The sequence below is a fragment of the Monopterus albus genome, unplaced genomic scaffold, assembly GCF_001952655.1.
Source record: "Monopterus albus unplaced genomic scaffold, M_albus_1.0 scaffold83.1, whole genome shotgun sequence".
In the NCBI taxonomy this organism is placed as follows: Eukaryota; Metazoa; Chordata; class Actinopteri; order Synbranchiformes; family Synbranchidae; genus Monopterus; species Monopterus albus.
Window position 1 is genome coordinate 143193 of NW_018127963.1, and position 20734 is coordinate 163926.

Below are 20734 nucleotides of genomic sequence, written 5' to 3' on the forward strand. Positions count from 1 at the left end.
GTCATTTATCAACTTTTAGTTAATATTATCAAAGGATCATATATAGGGTAGAAAATTTGATAGTTCCAAAACAATTTCGAAAAACCGTAAGCTACGACCCGCACCACGTGCTCCGTTCACTCCCCGCCTACAATGTAAACTACCGACCACGTGACGACACCCGGAAGTATTACAGAGTGAAGTCTGCGCAGTCTGAAACAAATCATCGACTAAAATCGTGTTATTAGTCGCTATATCGAACACGTACAGTGGGGATTAGAGACGACAAAATGAGCCAGGAATGTGTCAAAAGGCTACAAACTGCAACAAGAGCAAAGCTCAGAAAATTTAATTTGCTACGGGGTGAGTTTTATGTTTGGCTTTGGCTGTATCAGTAACCTTATGTCGTTAACGTTCAGTTTCTGTATTTAGCTAAAAACCATGGTTTAATTGTATTCTCACTATGAAGTGGGCATGTTATAAACTGCTGTTTTCTCTTTGTGTGAAGGTCGAGAGATGCGGCCTGGTCAGTTTTGGGATGTGGTGGTTGTGACTGCAGCGGATGGGAACCAGAGAGAAGCATATGAGCTGCAGATCAGTGAGAAAGTTGACAGAAAAGAGCTGCCCCGTGGGATCCACTACAAGGTCTTCTCAGATCCTCCTGGATCTAAAATAGGTGAATGATAGGTCTGATAACAATTTCAGTTCAACTCAATTCATTTGTATAGCGCCAAATATTTCACTCTCCTCTGCTTGTGGCTGACAGGGCAGTACCACTTTAATATTATTGTGACCTTGTGTTTTTCAGGGAATGGGGGCTCCACGCTGTACGCACTGCAGTGGCTGAGGGACCACTATGGGAAGGATCTTTGCAGACTGAGAGTCATCCTGATCCATGCAGGTTTGAGATATCAGAAGTAACTTGTTTTAATCTTTTGATATTTGAACAATTTCCTTAAAATTTATAACTTAAAAAAGGTGATTAATTGTATGAAGTAATTATGATTGTATGCTTTATGGATTAAAATCCTCTATCACTTATATGCTATTTTATTTGACTATATAGCATACAACTTTTTCTAAGAATCACATGGTACATGTAGAAAACAGGATAAATAGCCAAACAGAAATGTTTATCCAGCAAATTAAATTTATGACAAATCAATATATTTAATTGTTAATTCCAAATGTGTAAAACCTTATATTGTCACAAAGTGGTGCTGATTATTGATTTAACATTGTCCCTAGTTGCCTACTACGCCTGCAGTATATGAGAAGTTTGCCCAGTATATAAACTGTAACAGGGTTCCTCTTGTTGACTAACACATGGAAAAAGTCTAAATCAATGAACCACATTATGAATATAGTTCTGTCTGTGGTCAGTCATTTATTTTTTAAGACATTTTTAACAGCATGACAACACTGCAGAGATTAAAGGTAAAGAACATCACGCACGACCAAAGACAAGAAGGCACAGTTGACGTTGCATATAACCAAAGTCAAATTCCAAATCACAAAAAGATTACACACTGAGGAAATCATAGATGAAACATATATGAATTTTTTTTCAATGTGCTGATGTGTAACAATGTGAACTAAATAGAGGAAACGTCTCATTACTTTGGGTGTGAAAACCCTCCTTTTTTGTACATTGTAAAGTTTAAAATAGATTCAGAAATCCTATGCCATATTGTGAGACTAAATACTTTGTATTCAACACAAACATTCTTAAACACATAATGAGAGAAAAATGTGTGATCAAAACCACTTTAACATTTCTCCTCTTATTTTTTAAGGTGGGTTCAGTCAGCGTTTGCCCAGTGCCAGCGCCCTGGGGAAGATTTTCACTGCCATGCCAGTGGGTGACCCTCTCTACCAGATGCTGGAGCTCAAACTGGCCATGTATGTGGATTTCCCATCTGAAATGAAGCCTGGCATTCTGGTGACCTGTGCAGATGACATTGAGCTCTACAGTACTGCAGAGGATGAGACAGTTTGCTTTGATAAACCTGGCTTCACAGCTTTGGCCCACCCCTCCCCACTCTCTATCGGAACCACCCATGGGGTGTTTGTGTTGGATTCACATGAAAATTTGACTAACTTGGAAATGGAGAACATTTCCTGTTTGCAATATCTGCATAAGCCGGGGACTGAGAAAATGCGGGACAGTGGGGCTGTTTTTAAGAGGCAGGGTGGTTGTTTTTCTCTACGTGATGCTGAGTTCGTCTACACAGACAGCACATATTATGTAGACTTTGACACTGCAACATCTCTTCTTAATCTGCTGAAAGAGTTGGGGGCTTTGCATTGTGAAATAGACGCATATGGGGACTTTCTTCAAGCACTGGGCCCTAAAGCCACAATAGATTACACCAACAACAGTGCAAATGTCACTAGAGAGGAGAGAGGTCTGGTGGAAGTCCGCCAAAAGATCTTCCGTCATCTAAAAGGCACTCCCCTCAATGTCATTCTCCTGAATAACTCCAAGTTTTATCACATCGGAACCACTTCAGAATACCTCTTTCACCTTACTGAGGATGAGGCACTGAGAAGTGAGCTGGACCTGCTGTCGTCTGCCTTCAGTGTACACATGAATGAAAATTCTGGAAAATCCACTGGCTGCTGTGTTATGTACAGTGTCCTCGATCCTAGTTGCTCTGTGGGAGCAGAATCAGTTGTCGAGTACTCCAGACTGGGAGCAGGAGTTGTTGTTGGTAAGGGCTCTGTTGTCAGCAGCTGCCGGGTCAGTGCAGGCCTCTCGGTGCCCGGTGGAGTTTTTATGCACTCACTGTCTGTGAACCACCAGGATCGAATCGGGTTTGTGACTGTTGTCTTTGGGATTAATGACAACCTGAAGCACAGTGTGGAAGCCCCTGCATATATGGAGGTGCTGAAGCTTTTTGGCTTCAGCCTAGCAGAGTGTTTGTCCCACTGGGAGATGGATAATGAAGTCCTGAGGTTTTCTGGTGACACGTCCAGCTGTAGTTTGTGGAATGCTTGTCTGTTTCCTGTTTGCTCTGACCAACAAAGCTCTGTCTCAATGTCTCTGGAAATGCTGAAGGCTGTCATGGATGGCTCCACATTCACCTTGCCCAGAGGCACAAAGCTGATGTCTATGCAGGAGTGTTTACAGTGTAAGAACCTGGAGGAGATGTTGAAGTTCAGGAAAGGACTATACAATGACATCACACAGAGGTGACTGGACCATTAAAGCTACCACATTTATTGTGGTGTAATGTTTCTGATAATTGATACATGCCATTTTGTATGTTTGCTTTGTACATGTACAGTTTTCTACTTGAAAATGACAAATTCAAATATCCTACCTTATCTTTTATAGTTTCATCTGTGCTTTTCCTGCTATCACAAATCTACAGACCTGCTGTGAAAAATCCATGATAAGAATGACAGAAAAGCTCTGAGCACCACTGAACTAGTCTATTATTGGACAAAACAGTAGAAAATGCAGCACACTTCAGTTTCAGTTCATCAGCCAGACTACATTTACATGAATTGCTTTGGTAGGATATCTGGGATAGTGTAAGACAGTTGCTTTGTTTTATACCGTAGGCTGTGTACACACACACACACACACCCTGACACACACTTGCTTGCATTTGGAGGGAGATCAGTTGTCCTAGTTGTTAGGCATTCCACTCAAAGGTGTTTATTTTTAGCCCACAGTCATGATCCCCCTTTATCTGGTCCTGTGCACAATTGTGGCAGAGTAAGATTGTATTACTGCTTTACTGTTGTTCAAACTATACAGCACAGATTACAAGAGAAGGATCTTATCAATGGGAAATTACAAATCAAGACCTTCTCAGACTTGTACAGGTAATGGTAATTTTATTGTATTTCCTCGGGACTAACAGCAAAGTTTGAATTTAGAAGTGTGGGCTTTGCTTTTTTGCTACACAGGTATTCATCATTCATACTTCATTAATTTAAATGTCAATTCATTAATTTATGTAGTAAATAAATTAGGGATATCAGTGCATTTTAAGTAAACAATGGGCATTATATTTTTAAATGGTTGTTATGTTTAACTGTGACAATGGGGCCATGAAGATGAGTGGAAGAAGAAGGTTGGCGAGTCATACTCTGTGATCGTCGAGAGGTTGGAAGACGACCTTAAGCTCAAAGATAGTGAGCTTGCGGATCTTAAACTTGCCTTCAGGTGACAAATGTTTTCTGATTTTAAAACTGGAATTCAGTCTGTATGAGTTACAGCATAATCTGAATTTTCTTTAATAAATGCTGTGCCTACTGTATGCATGTGTTCTTATTTTTTTGTCTGGGTTTTCAGTTGTCACAAGCAGGCGATTTATTTATTTATTTTGTGGCTTAGCTCTGATGAGGCTTTTCAGAAGGTGAACTACTGCTATCGAACAGAGAAGGGGCTGTCGCTGCTGCATCTCTGCTGCGTGTGTGGAGGTATGCATGACTACATTAGTCTATTAATAACTCCACAATAAAATGCGACAGTAAAAGGAAAGATTACACTGGACTGACTGAGGTTATTGTCTGAAGGTGGACGTTTTGTTGTTGAGCGTATAAAGCAAACAAATTCTAAATTCTTATACATATAAGAAGTAAAATAAATTTACAATTTACACCAGCACTTTATGACTTCAGCTGTTCAGATGTAGGTTATTTTACCATGTTATGGCTTCCATACATAACTTGATGCTTTGTTGATTTAAGTATTTTTCCATTACATGACAATACATCTTTGTGACCAGGGACCAAGGCCCATATTCGCACCATGATGCTCAAAGGCCTGCGTCCTTCCAGACTGTCCAGGAATGGATTCACTGCTCTCCACCTGGCTGCTTACAAGGTAAAGAAGAATGAAAGTGTCAGATTTCAAAACATATGTCTAGCTGTAATGAATGTCTTTGTCTTGCTTGTGTTATTTGACATCTAGTCAAGAGCTTTTCGTGTTTTGCCACATGGTGGAGTGCAAGGACACACAAAGGCAGTATGGTTTAGCAGCATTAACTTAAATGGTGATGGCATGTGCGATTCCCCCTCATGTCACAGGACAACGCTGAGCTTGTGACGGCCCTTCTTCATGGAGGGTCAGATGTCCAGCAGGTGGGATATGGTGCCCTAACTGCTCTGCATGTTGCTACACTGGCTGGGCACCATGAGGTGAGAGCTGAACCTGCGCATTGTTTTCTCTTCGGTGCCTGTGGGAAACATTATCACCAGCTTTTCAATGCCTTCTTAAAATAATTTCCTATTTTCCTGTCAGGCAGCAGATATACTCCTACAGCATGGGGCTTATGTGAATGTCCAGGATGCATTGTTTTACACCCCCCTGCATATTGCTTGCTACAATGGTCATGAGCAGGTAAATTTCTCTTGATAATCACATCTGCATTCTGTGTAGTTTCAGAACAGTTTAAGACGGACACTTCTCTCAACTGAAATCATACTACTTGTTTCTTCTTGTCTCTCTCCACCTTCCAGGTGGCAAAGCTGCTGCTAAAGTTTGGAGCGGATGTGAATGTGAGTGGCGAGGTGGGTGATCGACCGCTGCACCTGGCTGCAGCCAAGGGCTTCCTTGGCATCGTCAAACTGCTGATGGGGGAAGGGAGCAAAGCTAATGGTGAGACTTGAGACTGAGAGAGCACTTTAATATATTTAGTTAAGAGCCGGTGGCCTGTAAATGAAACATAATAGCGTAGGTTAGTACACACTTTACTTTCCTATGGTTGTAAAACAGCCTGCTTACTGATTTCCTGCTTCTAAAGCCGGAAGCTAATTAAATTATGTACCTGCGGATGACTGCATGAACAACAGTTTAATTTCTTGAACTTTGATGGTCTTCTCCTCAGTAAATGACCAGGACAATGAAGATCATGTTCCTCTCCACTTCTGTGCGCGCTTTGGTCACCATAAGATTGTGCATTTCCTCCTGCAGGGCAACTTTGACGCACAGCCTCACTCCGTCAATATCTACGGGGACACGCCACTACACCTGTAAATGATTTACAGTGATAATTGCATTCACTAACTTCTTGGTAGTTGACAAAGTGTATATGAAGTGTTGTGTTTCATCAGGGCTTGTTACAATGGCAAATTTGCAGCAGTGAAGGAGATTATACAGCTTGCCGGCACAGAAAGTCTTTCAAAGGAGAACATATTCAGCGAGACAGCACTTCACAGGTAGTGTATAGCATGCTGTCTTTATTTATAGTATACAAAACAGAGACACAAATGCATATATATACAGTATACTGTACAAAGACACCAAATGACCAATTTGCCAAGGTCACTCTTTTGAGCATCTCCTTTAACCTGGTTCCTGTTGCTCTGACATGATGTTGAATGCCTATCCTTTCTCAAAGTGCGTGCACCTATGGTAAAGACCTGGAGCTGGTCAAGTTCTTGTTGAGCCAGAATGCTATGAGCATCAACCATCAGGGCAGAGATGGCCATACAGGTGACTCTTTACATCCTTTAAACTAGCATAGCTTCTTTGTTGAGTTAAATTGAATACAAGACCGGCGGCAATTTTCATGTGTATGCTGTGACACTGTGCAGGTCTACACAGTGCCTGTTTCCATGGTCACATCCGCCTGGTGCAGTTCTTGCTGGACAGTGGTGCAGACATGAACCTGGTTGCCTGTGACCCGAGCAGGTCCAGCGGGGAGAAGGATGAGCAAACCTGCCTCATGTGGGCCTATGAGAAAGGTCTGTTCACCTGTATGTGAGCCTATCTGTCAGCAAAAAGCACATTAAAACTCACGTTACCATTCTGTTGTTGTGCTTTCCAGGTCATGATGCCATCGTCACCTTATTGAAACACTACAAACGTCCAGATGACTCCCCCTGCAACGAGTACTCCCAGCCAGGAGGCGGTGAGTCGTGCCCTTAAATGTTATCTTGAATAAAATCACAAACATCCTCCAGTTAATGTGCCTGAATATGTCGACTCTCTTCTAGATGGCTCCTATGTTTCTGTCCCGTCTCCTCTGGGAAAGATCAAAAGCATGACTAAAGGTAGTGAGGTGGGGTGAAGCACAGATTTTCCCACACTTCACATCACTGTCAGACAACATGACAGCACATTCTGTGTCTGTTGGCAAGGGAAGGGGCTGGTGGTATCACCTAGCTGTTGTCCTTGGTGTGAACTACAGATCCATCTTCATTTGTGTGATATCGAAGGAGTAATGTCTGAGAAACTATTAATGTGAATGTAATGAAACCCAGGTTTTAATCCTCTAAACATCAACAGTAAAATATAAGGGTTAAAATATTTCCCTGGCAGTGGGGTGCTGAATTCAAAAGAACAACAGGGTGACCTTTCCCTGTAAAGTTAACAAATTAGTCTCTGCCCTTTCTTTTCAGAGAAAGCAGAGGTTCTCCTGCTCAGGGCGAGTCTCCCATCTCATTTTCACCTTCAGCTGTCTGAGCTGGAGTTTAATGAAATTATTGGTTCAGGTAACTCTCTTCAGCCTTGTCACGTTTTCATTTCAACTTATATGCTTCCAAATCTGATAATATTATTAAAAATTTTATCTGTTTAACCCTCAGGCTCCTTTGGAAGAGTCTATAAAGGCAAATGCCGAAACAAAATTGTTGCCATAAAACGGTATTTGTACATTTAACCCACAACTCAAAGTGATTAGATGATGATTTCAGTTTAGCTGATCAGGTACTAGATCCTCTCTCTCTGCAGCTATCGAGCCAACACGTACTGCTCAAAGTCAGATGTGGACATGTTCTGCAGAGAAGTTTCCATCCTCTGTCGCCTCAATCACCCATGTATCATCCACTTTGTTGGGGCGTGCCTGGATGACCCCAGCCAGTTTGCCATCGTCACCCAGTATGTCTCTGGAGGCTCGCTGTTCTCCCTGCTGCATGAGCAGAAGAGGTGAGGAAGTCTGCAGACACCAAGTATATATCACAGTGTGCCTAACATACAGTATATGAGTTCTCATCATCCATTGCCCATTGAGACACGCACAAGCTAATAAACTGAGAACTTACCTGTCAGCTTCCCCTCTTCACACGCATTAGCGTTATGCGGTTATTAATTCTAACAAGTTGACACACATATAACAATGATATATGTGCTAATGCTAAGACTTATAAGTATAATTATGGAAGACTAAGACTGATTTATACTGATTGATCAGGAGTGTAAAACTCTCTGTACTGGGCCCCTGGACCAGAGCTTTTGTTAAAAGTGACTGTTAGCATTTCATGTTGGAAAGTCGATCAACCACAAATAGAAATAACCACATAGATGCAAAATGAGTACAAGGACATGCAAAATAACCTCACAGACAAAAACAAGTAAAACACAGAAAAATAATCACAGAGCGATGCAAAGAAACTAAAAAGTGAAGTAAAATAACGAAAAAAGAAATGAAAAACAGTTGTGAAACAAGTGCCACAATGAAATATAGACACAAAAAGATTAAAACGAGGTGCAAAATATCTACAAAGATGCAAAACAACAAAATATAGGCTCAACACAACCATAGATATGTAAAATAACTGAAAGCACAAGACATAAAACTTTGTTTCATTCTGGGAGTCTTTCTACGTAGGAGGGTGGGGGCCTTTTACGCTTGTGCCCAGAGGCCCACTGTTTCATAACCAGTCCAGGACTGTAAGTTATTAATTCCATTTTAAATTCTATTTTTTTAAACTGTTCTTAAACTAAACAAAGAAACCGTGAAAGAACTTGGTTCCCCCCACACACTTTGACACCGTTGTTAAGATGCAAGTTGAAGTCAAACTATCTTTAGGAGTTACTCAGTGTCATACAGGCATGTGTTTGCAGAGCACACTTGACTGTTTCAGGTCTCATTATCCTCTCTGGAAGCCTCTCCTCCTCAGTCTCTCGTCCTCAGCTGGGATCATCATTGATCCAGACGAAGTGTTTTGCTAACTGTGTGGCCAGGTGCTGTCTTTATAGACTGTCCTATTGATCTGTGTAAAGTGCTATGTGTGATTGGTAGGGCCCATTGATCTGACACTAAGTGGCTGCTGCTTTAATGATGTGTCAATGGACAGGCTTATCGACCTGCAGTCCAAGCTCATCATTGCCATCGATGTGGCCAAGGGCATGGAGTACCTGCACAACCTCACCCAGCCTATCATCCACAGGGACCTCAACAGGTGGGTGCTGCTGTAAACATTTGTGGTAGAATGGTATTGACAGTCTGAAATAACTGTTGTCATTGCAAATAATACATGTGCTCCTTCCAGTCACAATATTCTGCTGTATGAGGATGGACATGCTGTGGTGGCTGACTTTGGAGGTAAAGTAAGAGAGTTTTAGTGCTGTTTTATTTGTTGTAGAGAGAAAATGAAAGCTGAATGACCACTGTTATATCAGCATTGAATGGACTGACTTTTGGTAAGGTGACAGATGTATTCACTGTGTGAGCAGCATTCATTTAAATAAATAAACGGGTATCTTTGGATCTACTGTTTAATACATCCATGATAACAACTTGAGACACTTCTTAGCTTCATTATGTCACCTAGTGGTAAGAAAAAAGATTAAAGTTAAAGCTATGTATCCAACATGGTGGGACACATTAACAAATTTTCAATAAATATTGGTGTATAACAGACATTACTCAGTTAGTTTACTTAGTTTGACTCTTCTCCACCTGTGCTATACTGCTTTCAGATTTACCATGGTTTTGTAACACTTGCTTGTGTCTATAGTCACTGCTGTTCAGTTAGTTTATGTAGCTTCGCTTTAATTCAGCTTTAAAGTCATGGGCCAATATCAATACAGAAAAAAATAGGAATGGGAAACTTCCTTTCTGTCCACAGGAACTTAAAAAAAAAAACTCTTTTTAATACAAAAGTAAGTGAACTTTGACTATATATTTAATTTAAAATGTTATTCTAATAGGTTTATATTGTGATAAAATTATTTATAAAACTAATAACTAATGCTATCCTCTAAATGAGGGCAGCATGGTGGAAGAGTGGTTAGCGCTGTCATCTCACAGCAAAAAAGTTCCAGGTTTGGGCCCCGGCCGACCCAGGGCCCTTCTGTGCAGAGTTTGCATGTTCTCCCCGTGCCTTCATGGGTTCTGTCCGGGTACTCTGGCTTCCTACCACAGTCCAAAGACATGCAGCTTAGGTTAACTGACATCTCTAAATTGCCCGTAGGAGTTTGTGTTTGTCTCTAAGTGTAAGCCCTGTGATAGGCTGGGGACCTGTGTAGGGTGTACCCCGCCTCTCACCCAATGTCAGTGCCCCAGCGACCCTCTTCAGGATAAGTTGTATAGATAATGGCTGGAATTAAAGCTTACGTGTGACCATGCAGTTCAATGTAAAATAGCATCAACTTGCTTTAAGATTGGAGTTCCTAGAAAAACCAGTAAGAGGAAGCTCGATTTTGAAAGTAACCAACCGAAGAAGTCCCACCATTTCATTCTGACTTGCATGCACACTGCACCATGCACTGCCACAGATGACAGACTTTTTTTATTTATGTTGTCAGTGCATTTAATGTATTCATTCATTTCAAGAAATGAAACAAAAATGCTTTTGAAATTAATCACTAGCACTACCTTTAACATTTCACTTTGTAGTAGCTGATATTGTGATATACTGTAGTTAAAAAAATGATTATAATGATATGTAATATCTTTGCTGTCACCCATTTCTACACTTAAGGGAAATATTTACAGCCAAGTTTCGTTTGGTTAGTTCCTGGCAATGAAAGACTTTATTCACTGACTCTGCTGATAAAATTACAGCTAGATGACATAACTGGACATGGATGTACAGTGTCTGACCACTGCATGTTCCTCCCTTCCTCTGCAGAATCCAGGTTTCTTCAGTCTGTGGATGAAGATAACATGACCAAGCAACCCGGGGTCAATTCTGTTTCCTCTGTTTGATTTATTTGATAACTCACACAGAATGTTTTGGAATGGGTTTGTTGCTCTAAATACTCTCACACCATCTGCAGTATCCTTGGAAGAATGAGGCATGTTCTATTAAAAAATGTGCTCTTGGAGTCCAAGCCAGAGCTTCTGTTGGCACCTGCCATCAATTGCTCACCAGCTAAAAAACAAAACTGCCCTCATCCAGATTTTGTCTGAATGTACTGACTCATCACTACATAGAGTGCTTGGCATATAGTTTTTGGTGTTAATTGTGTGACATCTCTTGAGAGCTGCCGCTGGTGAGGAACTACTCGCCCTTGCTGGGATGCAGTGTTTATGCCAGTAATGTGATGGCCTGGCTTAATGTCTTGATTTTATAAAATTCCAGTCTGTCAACCAAACCCTCACTTAAGCCTAAATATGCGTGTGTTTGTGCAGAACCTGCGCTGGATGGCTCCGGAGGTGTTCACCCAGTGCACTCGCTATTCAGTGAAGGCAGATATATTCAGCTACGCCCTCTGCTTGTGGGAGCTGCTGACTGGGGAAATTCCCTTCGCCCACTTAAAACCCGGTATTTTTCTTGACAGTAATTTTGGGCTGTAATGATGTTCGCATGTAACTGCTTCAGTTTCAGCCTCCTGTTATTGTGCATACTGACTCGCACTGTCACGACCTTCTAGGGCATGTAACAAAAAGGTAACATCGTCCTTAAAGTTGTCAGTAACACATGAAATTTTAAAAGTAAGTCTGCTGTGAAAAGGGTATTCTGTATTCCCAACATTTTAAACACATCTGTAAATCTGGCTGTTTTTGACAAAAGTCAGGAAGTGTGTGTTTGTTTCAAAAAAGATCTTACGGTAGGTCGGCATGGTGACACAGTGGTTAGCGCTGCTGTCTCACAAAGAATTTGCTCCAGCCCCCCCACATTTCTCAGGATAAGCACAGATAGATAATGGATGGATAGATCGGTGGTGGAGTTAGTAGTGGAGTAAAAAGTACAATATTTGCCTCTAAAATGTAGTGAAGTCAAAGTATGAAGTAGCAGAGAATGAAAATACTCAAAGTACAGATATCAAAATTGTACTTAAGTACAGTATAAGAAGAAGTGTACTTAATTTCCTCCACTGATAATGACAAAATATATTGAAAACATAGACAAATTTATACCAAAAAAATATTTTAAAGCTACGTTCTTCTTCTGCCCTCAGCTGCTGCAGCAGCAGACATGGCCTACCACCATGTCCGGCCTCCAATTGGTAACTCCATCCCCAAACCCATCTCTGCACTTCTGATGAGAGGCTGGAACGCCTGCCCAGAGGTGAACGACCTGACTTCACTTCTTTAATTTGAACCCTTATTGCCAGTAGCATTCATCCCAACACACTGAATATGTGAGAGGTAAATGATGCTGAGTCGGCTGCTCCAGAAAATAAATGCAGCAGTAGTGAAAGCAACCGTGTCCCCAGATGATCTATTATTGCACGGCTGTTCACATTTATGACCACACATGACCTAGACAGCCCTTGCTCAGTAATATTCATAATTAGCCAGGCATGTTTTTTCTTGCCCTCATTAAACACAATGTTACACACAGAGCATGTTGGCATATTTCTTCCTCTGTGGTACGTCTCCTTCCTGCTGTCAACCAGCTGTTGGTTTGCCTGTGGATACGTCTCCCTCTGTGATCGCCTCATCCCAGAGTCACCTGGAGTATGGGTGTAACAGGCTTAAAGTGGCATGTCTGATATGGTGCACCAATGGGACATGCTGCACTGTGGTTACAGGATTTGTATTGTAAAATGTATCTGTCTAAGTCTGTGAGAAGGAAGACTGCAGAATAAGTAGGTTTTACAACTTGATGCATATCTAATTTGAAATTTCCAAACAATGTTATATAAGATGTTTTTCTTTAGGGCAGGAACAACTTGATTGCTCCCAAAGACCCTAAAATCAGCAGATAAAAGCTTTTGCAAAAGTCAAAATATAATGACATTTAGGGTTTGTTGCATTCTTATCTTTTCAACTTTACATTTCTCTCTTGTGTTCCTGTGTTGAAGACATTATGTGCACAGCTTAGTCACTGTCTGAGGTTGAGCAGCTCCAGGGTGACAGTGTTTATTCTTCAACTGAGTGGCAAGAGATCTAAGGCCTTTCTGCTTTTGAAGCAGAGCTCACCTTTGCTTCACGTCTGGGTGGACTAAAATAAGCAACAAACACAGGACCACATTAGAGAGAACAAACTGGGCATGTCTGTTGTGGGAGGTACCTGCTGCAGAAAAAAATATATCTGCAGTCTGTTTTTTCTGCTTTAGGACAGGCCTGAGTTCTCTGAAGTGGTTTCCAACCTGGAGGAATGCTTGTGCAATGTTGAGGTAGATAATATCCCATATATTCTTAAATGTCACCCCCAGGGTTACTGTAGTGAATTACATGTTCTGTTAATTCATTTCTCTCAGTTATGACCAGCTTGCTGTTGGTGTGTGTGTGTGTGTTTGTGTACCAGCTGATGTCTCCAGCTTCCAGTAACAGCAGCGGCTCCCTGTCACCCTCCTCCTCCTCTGACTGTCTGCTCGGACGAGGAGGGCCTGGCCGGAGCCACGTGGCTGCCCTTCGCTCTCGTTTTGAGCTTGAGTATGCTCTCAACACTCGTGCCTACGCCTTCTGGACTCAGAGGTAAGAGAACAGAAGCATCTCCTCACACAGGTGAAGGTCAAGAGGGTGAGAATAATGGCCAGATTAACATGCACACAATAACCCAGCTACTGGCCATTGCCAACTCTGGTCAGTCTTCGTAATAAGCTGTTTAAGTGTTCCTGCTTCAGTGACTCAGCAACATGGTGCTTACCAAATGAAGACTTTATGTTTCTTGATTGGGACCTAGTTAAAAAATAACAGCTGTGTAATTAGGACAGTCTTTTAAATACAAAGAAAAACAATTGAACTCCCCTAAAACAGTCAAAATCTATATTAAATACCTACAGTATTTTATGTCGTATATAACAAACTAGCATTGGCACGCCCCTTCTTGACTGTCTTCATAAAAGCTACGTCTTATCAACTCACTTTGGATGATACTTAAATCGTTTTCTCTGCAAATTCCTAAACGTTATTAACAACTGTTAAAGCAAAACAGATTTTAGTAGGTAGCTTTGGAACTTTGACGGTTTCCCCAGAATAGATGCCCTGTGTTTTGTTATTGTTTGCTAGTTTCTTGAAAATCCCAAAGTTTCTTGAGATCCCAGGTAATGGTGGGTTCATCTCTTCAGGTGTAGGAAGGGTTAATGAACTAGCCATTACCTACTTAAGTAGATATAGCTTTTGTTTTTGCTGTCATCACTGTAGAGGGAACACAGATTTCTTAATTTGATTTATATTAATAATCTTCCCACTTACCACATGAAAAATGGCTTCAGAAAGTATTTTAGAAAGCTGAAACCACTAAATCTAGTGTGGTTTTTAATCGGGGTGGGTGGTTGGGGGACTCCACAAATACCATGGCTGGGCTTGTAGAAACAGCTCCCTCCAAACCATTGTTATGCCACACCATTTAAGATACTTACTGCAACACTGAGGAGAGGAGTTGCTCAGATACCGAACAGGAAACAAAGGAAAGCAAACGCAATAAAACAAGCGTGACATTCTTCCTGAAGAGAAAGTCCTGTGCGTGTGTGTATGTGTGTGTTCTTGTAATTGCTGCATAATGAGGACCATATACACTACAAAGTGGGGACATTTTGGCAGGTCCTTACTTTCTGAAACACCTTTCTGAGGGTTAAGGGTTAGTTTTAGGGTTCAGGTTAGAATTAGGTTTAGGTTAGGGTTGGGTATTAGGGTTAGAGTTAGGCATTTAGTTCTGATAGTTAAGTGTTAGGGTAAGGGGCTAGGGAATGTGTTATATCAATGAGTGTCCTCACAAAGATAGAAATGCACGTGTGTGTGTGTGTGTGAGAGAGAGAGAGAGAAAAGTCGGAGCCTAGTAACAGTCCCCGTGAATGCACTAGCAAAAGTCAGACACTGCCTATCCTCATGCTTACACCACATTAAATGCATGTCTTAAATATATTATACAGAGTGTTCAAATATTAAATAAATATAGTTGAGCATCAAAGTTGGCTTTCTTTTGATGAAGCTGTACAGATTGTGTTTGGAGGTGCCCCATCAATCAATCATCAATTTTGTATACAGCACTCCCACAGAGAAAGTAAGAGCAGATTACAGATTGAGTTTCTTCTGCGTGTACCTGACACCATCTCATCTGTCTTAGCCCCATGTAAATGAAGCAGTATATATTTATGGATGTGTGCTGTTTTGCAGTGGATTAATGAGCTAGGGCTGATTTTATTAAACTTTTCAGCGAGCGGCGTCGAGCATCTGGAGGCCTTTCACTGGAGGAGCTAAGAAGGAGCATGCAGTTCTCTCCTATCGATCGAAACGGTTTGTGTGCAGAATACTTAGAAACAATAATTGCTTTTGTAAGTGAAGTTGTCTTATTTAAACACTCCAGACTCACACTAGTGTCATGATAAATCAGAATATTTCTCGAACTGCCTCTCTGTAGGGATGCAAATTAAGTATCATCTTTTAATTTTTTTTCTTTAATACTCTTGTTCTATAAATCTAATTTCATCCATTTTCACATAGCATTATTGTTTATTTTATCCACTATTCAGTGCCAGTGTTTTTCTAAACCTTTTAAATTCCTTATATATTGTCCTCCATCATTTTTAAACCTTTTTCAAAATAAATTGTAAGTTTCAGAGATACTGTACAAGTTGTACTATTCTATATTATTCATATTGTCAACAAATCCCACTAAAGTAAAAAGTAAGAAGTCACAAGTATACAGGTTTATTTTTAAAAAGCCTCAGTAATTTCCTAGAGCAGCAACCATTTTTCCAACAGGAGTAAAAAGTGCATTTGTTAGGGACTATTTTCAGCAGTGGATTAATACACATCTAGTGCACTAGTGGGCTTTTATGGCATTTGGACATTGTATGTATCAACCAAAAATAAATAACCAACAGTGCCTATGTTCCTAGTAATGAAAAAACTGGTCAGGACAACAGTGAAGCTCTATGGCACAGAAGAATGAGCAGGCTGCACAGATTATACTTGTTAGTAGGATCCGGTTTTTGTTTGCTTTTCATGGGGATTTGTTGACAATAAAACAAATGGAGAATGTTATCAGCCTTGTTGTTATCATCAGTTTTATTCACAGGCGAGACTTGCCACAAAACATGCGTCAGTGTCACAGTTGTGGATTTATGTCTCTCTCAGGGTATGTGTCTGATCCCATGAGCACCATGAGATTCTGCTCCTCTTTCAGCAGCAGCGGCAGCTTTGAGGACAGTAACTAAACCTGGTGGAGCTCCCAACATCTCCAGACCTTATTAGTTCAGACATTCATTGTATTTGTGTGAATTCACTTTGGGTGAAACTGTGTGAACATGTGGTAGAAGTAGTAGTTGTTGCTAATTAGGTAAGTTTAGTCCTGTGTTATATTAGGTTTATCTGATACATACAATATGTACAAATTGCTTATTACGTTGAGGTCACCTGATCCTGTAAATATGTGTGACAAGAATGTTTTTTTTTTTTGTGTGTACATAGTTTGCAAATGACTTGTATACAAGCTTGGAGAACTACAGAAATGTGTGCCATGATCTTGACATTCAGTTTGTTTTTGTCAAGAAAAAAGCAGAAAGGCATCATCAGCCTTATTTTTATTTTATAAATGCCTAAATCATGCAAGTTTTCGGTCACTGACAGATATCAAATAAAAAGGTGAAACCCCACAAACCCACACTAGCCATAAAAATATGATGAAAAGCCAATACAAATAAATACTATGCATGATTTTTCTGTTTGCTTTTTTGTTTTGTTTTGTTTTGTTTTTTTAAAGAGGTGGCGGTAGCAGCAATAATGACACAAATCTGTGGCCAGACGTCACGTTTCACTACGCTGTTTTAGCAGCCTATTATTCGTTAACACAGACACAGTGAAGCTACAAATCTCTGACCAAAACTGAAGTAACTTCATGCTTGTTCCAAGTCAGTAGAGGGCTGACATCTGCGAGGGCAAACCAGGCTGTGGGAGTCCGCTACCTCTATGAATTATTCAGTCATTTGTGAGTGTGAGTGGAAGTATCTGTTTACAGGTGACAGCAGGTGGACGTGATGCCTCACAAACGCTGTACCTCTTCGCCAACAATACCGTAGGAAGAGGTGGTCTGTTGTAAACACTTTATGAATCAGCAAAGTTCATTATGCAGCTTCTTCTTTCTGAGGGTTAAAGGAAGAAAACTATTTCAGAAGCCATTCAAGCGTAACACAGAAACCACCACTAAACCCATTTTCACCACTGCAAATGCTGACCACCATGTGATTGTCTGAAAGCATTTTTACTTATTGAAAAATAATTCATGAGCTTGAATAGTTGAATCACTATCAGAATATCTTCCTTTAAAACACACAAAAATAAAGCATCACTGTACTTTAGTGTGACCAAACAACGTTTCAGTGAGAGTGTGTTTGATCAGCTGCAGGTCTATTGATCCGTCTCCCTCAGGCGGTTTGGATTGGATCCCTCCAGTGTGGGACCCCTCCTGGCTTCCATCTTCAGACTTGGACATTGTAAAGTCAGTTATTTCAGTAGCTTCTCGACTTTGTTGATCTGTTTTCGCCTGCATTTCCTCAGTTTCTTTCAGTTCGTCTGGACTCACTAAATGCTCGGGGTGCTCTTCTGTTTGTTCTTCATCCATGTCTGGACCACTGTCATGAGTTTCCTCTTCTGGCAGGTTCTCAGTGACACTCTCCGGCTTGCCACTGGCTGCTGAATGGTGAGTGCCTGCAATGCTTTCCACTTCAGTTTTGGAAATATCATTCTGTGTCTCTGCTGGTCCATCTGGAGCACTGTCTTCCTCAAGAGGTCCCCTGCTGCCTTTGTGCTCTTCTGATGTTGTTTCATGTCCATTTGTAGACTCTTTATCATTTTCTTCAGCCTCTGTTGTTAAGTCTTTCACCTCCTTCTCTTGGGATGTTCCTTCATCTGACTCTAAAGTTTCCACTTTGGTTTCTTCCCCAGAAGCATTTTCATCTTTTAGCATTTGTTCCTTTTCTTCATTAGATATAATCTGTGGGCTCTCTGAGCTCAGCATCACTTCTTCAGTAGAGCTGGACACCTGGGCATCCAAGTTCTCTTCCCTCAAGTCTTCTGGAGGTTCAACAAACTTCTCAAATAACTTTGATGCTTGATGCATGGTTACCCAGTTTGTGACCAGATCTGTGCTGTCCTCTCTTGCTAAGGCCTCTGGAGATGCTTCAGCTGCTGCAACACCGTCTTCTGTCTCATCAGCTTCATGGTTTTGTGCTTGAGGTTTGTGCTGCACACTTGTTTCTTCCTTCAAGGTTTTGGTCACCTCCTCTGTGTCTGCCCCATTTTCTCTGCTGGCAGCAGAGAGGTCACCAACAACAGTGTCTTCATTATTCTGGATGTTCTCATTATTTTTAGTTGAATCTGAATCTCTGTTTTCATCATCAAGCTCAGATTTTCCATCTTGTTTAGTTTCCTCATTGTCCTCTCCCTCTGATTTAGATTCCTCTTTTAGCTCTGTACCAGCTGCCTCCTGCTGTATTTGAGCAGATTTGTCTTGCTTTCCTTCTTCCTTTGCCTCACTTTCCACCATATCTGTGTCAAGAGCCTGGTCCACCTTGTCATCTTCCTGTTTTTCAGCATTGTCTACAGACTCCACACCTGCTGGGCCCTCATCTTTAGTAGGCTCCTCAGTTTTTTGTTCATCTTCAATATGTGATTTTGTTTTTAAGTCACTTTCATCTGCAGCCTCTGCCTCATTCTCATGAGTGTTGTTGCCTGCTCTGCTAGAAATCTCCCCATTTTCAACATCTACATCTCCGTTTTCACTCTTTTTTGCTCCTTCCGTTTCTTTCTCAACATCTTCAGACTCAGGTGTGTTGTTCAGTGTGTTTTCAGTTATTTTAGTCCCATCTGCTTCCTCACTGTCACCAGCGTCTTTTGGCTCAACTGTATTCTCAGTAGATATTTTCCCATCATCCGCAGTTTTCTCATGCTCTTCAGGAATCCTGACTCAACTGTATTCTCACAAGATATTTTCCCATCATTCGCAGTTTTCTCATGCTCTTCAGGAATCTCAGATATCTCTTCTTCTTCTCCAGTCTTATCTGTTAGGACTTTTTCCTCTACATCATATTTATTTTCCACAGATTCATTTTGCTCAGCTTGGTCCCCATTCTCATCATTCTCTGCCATTGCTGCCTCATCACTCTGCTCTTCAGCAGCAGCAGCAGTCTTTGTTTCATCAGTTTCTTCACCCTCATTCATTTGATCAGTTTTAGTTCCTTCTGCTCCAGATTGTCCTTCATTAATATCCTCGTCTTTTTCTGGCTTTTCTAATTGATCAACTCTCTCTTCATTTGCATCTTCATCTTTCTTGTCGAGGGTTTTCCCAGTTGGCTCTCCGTTTGCATTTCCTTCTTCTGTGTCTGAATAATTTTTTGTACCCTCCCTAATTTCCTCATTTTCTACCTTTTCTCCTGCCTGTTCTTCTTTTGTAGCTGTTCCATCCTTTTCTCTTTCCTCACTATTTTCAGCTTCTGGTATTTCATCTGGATTGGTTTGCTTTCCCTCATCATTACTTTCCTTCATTATCTTCTCCTTCTCTGCATCATCATCTATTTCCACACATTTCTCTGTCTGCTCTTCTCCCACATAATGCATCTCCTTTTCACCATTATTCTTACTCTCCTCTACTACTGACACTTCTTCTGCTTCCTCCTCTTTAGTATCATCTGTACTGCTCTCATCCCTTGCATTATCCACACTTGTGTCTGTTTTTTCCACCACAGTATCTCCAGTTCCATCCAGTGAGCTGCTGGATTTCTCTGCTGTGACCTCTGTCTCTGATGCTGCAGCACTGTCGTCACTGTCTCCCTGCTGCTTCTCCTCTGTGTCACTTACAGGTGCCTCTTCACAGCCGAGGGCCTCTTGCTCCTCTGAGGGCTCTGCTTTCATCTTCACTGTCTCACTCTCTGTCATTGCCGCCTCCACATCTGCATTATCTGCCACTGCTGTCTCATCAGTGTTTTTATTTGGCTCTGATACTGATGATTCATCCTTCGTGCTGCTTTTTGCCCCTTGCTCCATCTCTGTGTCAGCCTCCTCTGCAGTTTTATTATTTTCTTCAGCTTCTGCTGTAGTACTGGCATCAGTGGATTTAGCTGCTACATGTTCTTCAGGTTCTGAAGTTATGTTTTCTTTTGTCATGTTGTCTTCACACACAGGATGCAGAGCTCTACTTGTGTCCTCTGCTTTATCATTTTCTGCTGCTGCTTCTTCTGATGCAGCCTTTCCACTGTGTTCATCTACGATTGTCTCATGTTCAGTACTATCACTCTTCTCATTAGGCCCATTTTCACTTCCATCCTCCTTTTCTTTTAGCTCAGACACCTCTTCCTGATCCCAAACCACTTCACATTCACCAACACTTTCCTCAGGTTTTGTCTCTTTTATAAAAGTTTGTTGCTGCTCTGTAGATGTTCCTGGTCTCTTTGCAACTATATCTGAAAATACAAATTAGAGATTGTTTAGGAAAGGAGCTTTTCTGTAATGCAATTGTCTTGTGTAGTTTAATTATTTTAATACAAATGGAAATCTGGTACCATTATTGTTCTGTTCATGACCTTTATCTGTGGACTCCTCCTCCTCCTCAGTACTGGTATCGCTGAGTTCTGGCTCAGAGCTGTACTGAGACTCCTTAAACATGGCTTCTGCCAGCTTCTCCTGCACAGATTTGGCTTGGGAAAGAAAAAGAGACATGGCACATGCAATAACATAAG

The 20734-nt window shown here is 41.1% G+C and overlaps 2 protein-coding genes across 3 annotated transcripts; one reads left to right on the plus strand and one right to left on the minus strand.

Annotated features, from left to right (window-relative positions):
* Positions 1-85: 85 nt before the first annotated feature.
* Positions 86-17289, plus strand: tnni3k (TNNI3 interacting kinase). Of its 2 annotated transcripts, XM_020607065.1 has the most exons (27): positions 86-342; positions 488-655; positions 788-880; positions 4051-4159; positions 4331-4416; positions 4725-4822; positions 5026-5136; positions 5240-5338; positions 5458-5596; positions 5826-5970; positions 6052-6156; positions 6339-6433; positions 6535-6684; positions 6768-6851; positions 6937-6993; positions 7342-7434; positions 7528-7585; positions 7673-7867; positions 9019-9123; positions 9214-9266; positions 10798-10850; positions 11301-11433; positions 12071-12180; positions 13175-13234; positions 13366-13535; positions 15217-15296; positions 16140-17289. In XM_020607065.1, the coding sequence occupies exons 1-27, from the start codon at positions 270-272 to the stop codon at positions 16217-16219; spliced, it is 2802 nt and encodes a 933-aa protein (XP_020462721.1). In that variant the 5' UTR covers positions 86-269; the 3' UTR covers positions 16220-17289. The 2 variants fall into 2 exon arrangements, with proteins under 2 accessions (XP_020462721.1, XP_020462720.1); XM_020607064.1 differs by lacking the exons at positions 4331-4416; positions 4725-4822; positions 5026-5136; ... (18 more) ...; positions 15217-15296; positions 16140-17289 and having other exon boundaries at positions 1776-4253.
* Positions 17290-17297: 8 nt separating this feature from the next.
* Positions 17298-20714, minus strand: LOC109964027 (myb-like protein X). The gene is made up of 3 exons (XM_020607037.1): positions 20558-20714; positions 18950-20458; positions 17298-18902 (listed from the first exon to the last, which is right to left on the minus strand). The coding sequence occupies exons 1-3, from the start codon at positions 20712-20714 to the stop codon at positions 17347-17349; spliced, it is 3222 nt and encodes a 1073-aa protein (XP_020462693.1). The 3' UTR covers positions 17298-17346.
* Positions 20715-20734: the final 20 nt, after the last annotated feature.

Excerpts from the sequence above, each read along its gene's own strand:
- tnni3k (XM_020607065.1), top strand. The coding sequence starts at position 270 with ATGAGCCAGGAATGTGTCAAAAGGCTACAAACTGCAACAAGAGCAAAG. Across the intron at positions 4,160-4,330 it reads GATCTTAAACTTGCCTTCAG|CTCTGATGAGGCTTTTCAGA; the intron begins GTGACAAATGTT and ends TTTGTGGCTTAG. Across the intron at positions 10,851-11,300 it reads ACATGACCAAGCAACCCGGG|AACCTGCGCTGGATGGCTCC; the intron begins GTCAATTCTGTT and ends GTGTTTGTGCAG.
- LOC109964027 (XM_020607037.1), bottom strand. The coding sequence starts at position 20,714 with ATGTCTCTTTTTCTTTCCCAAGCCAAATCTGTGCAGGAGAAGCTGGCA. Across the intron at positions 20,459-20,557 it reads TCATGAACAGAACAATAATG|ATATAGTTGCAAAGAGACCA; the intron begins GTACCAGATTTC and ends TTGTATTTTCAG. Across the intron at positions 18,903-18,949 it reads TGAGTCAGGATTCCTGAAGA|TTGAGCCAAAAGACGCTGGT; the intron begins GCATGAGAAAAC and ends CTGAGAATACAG.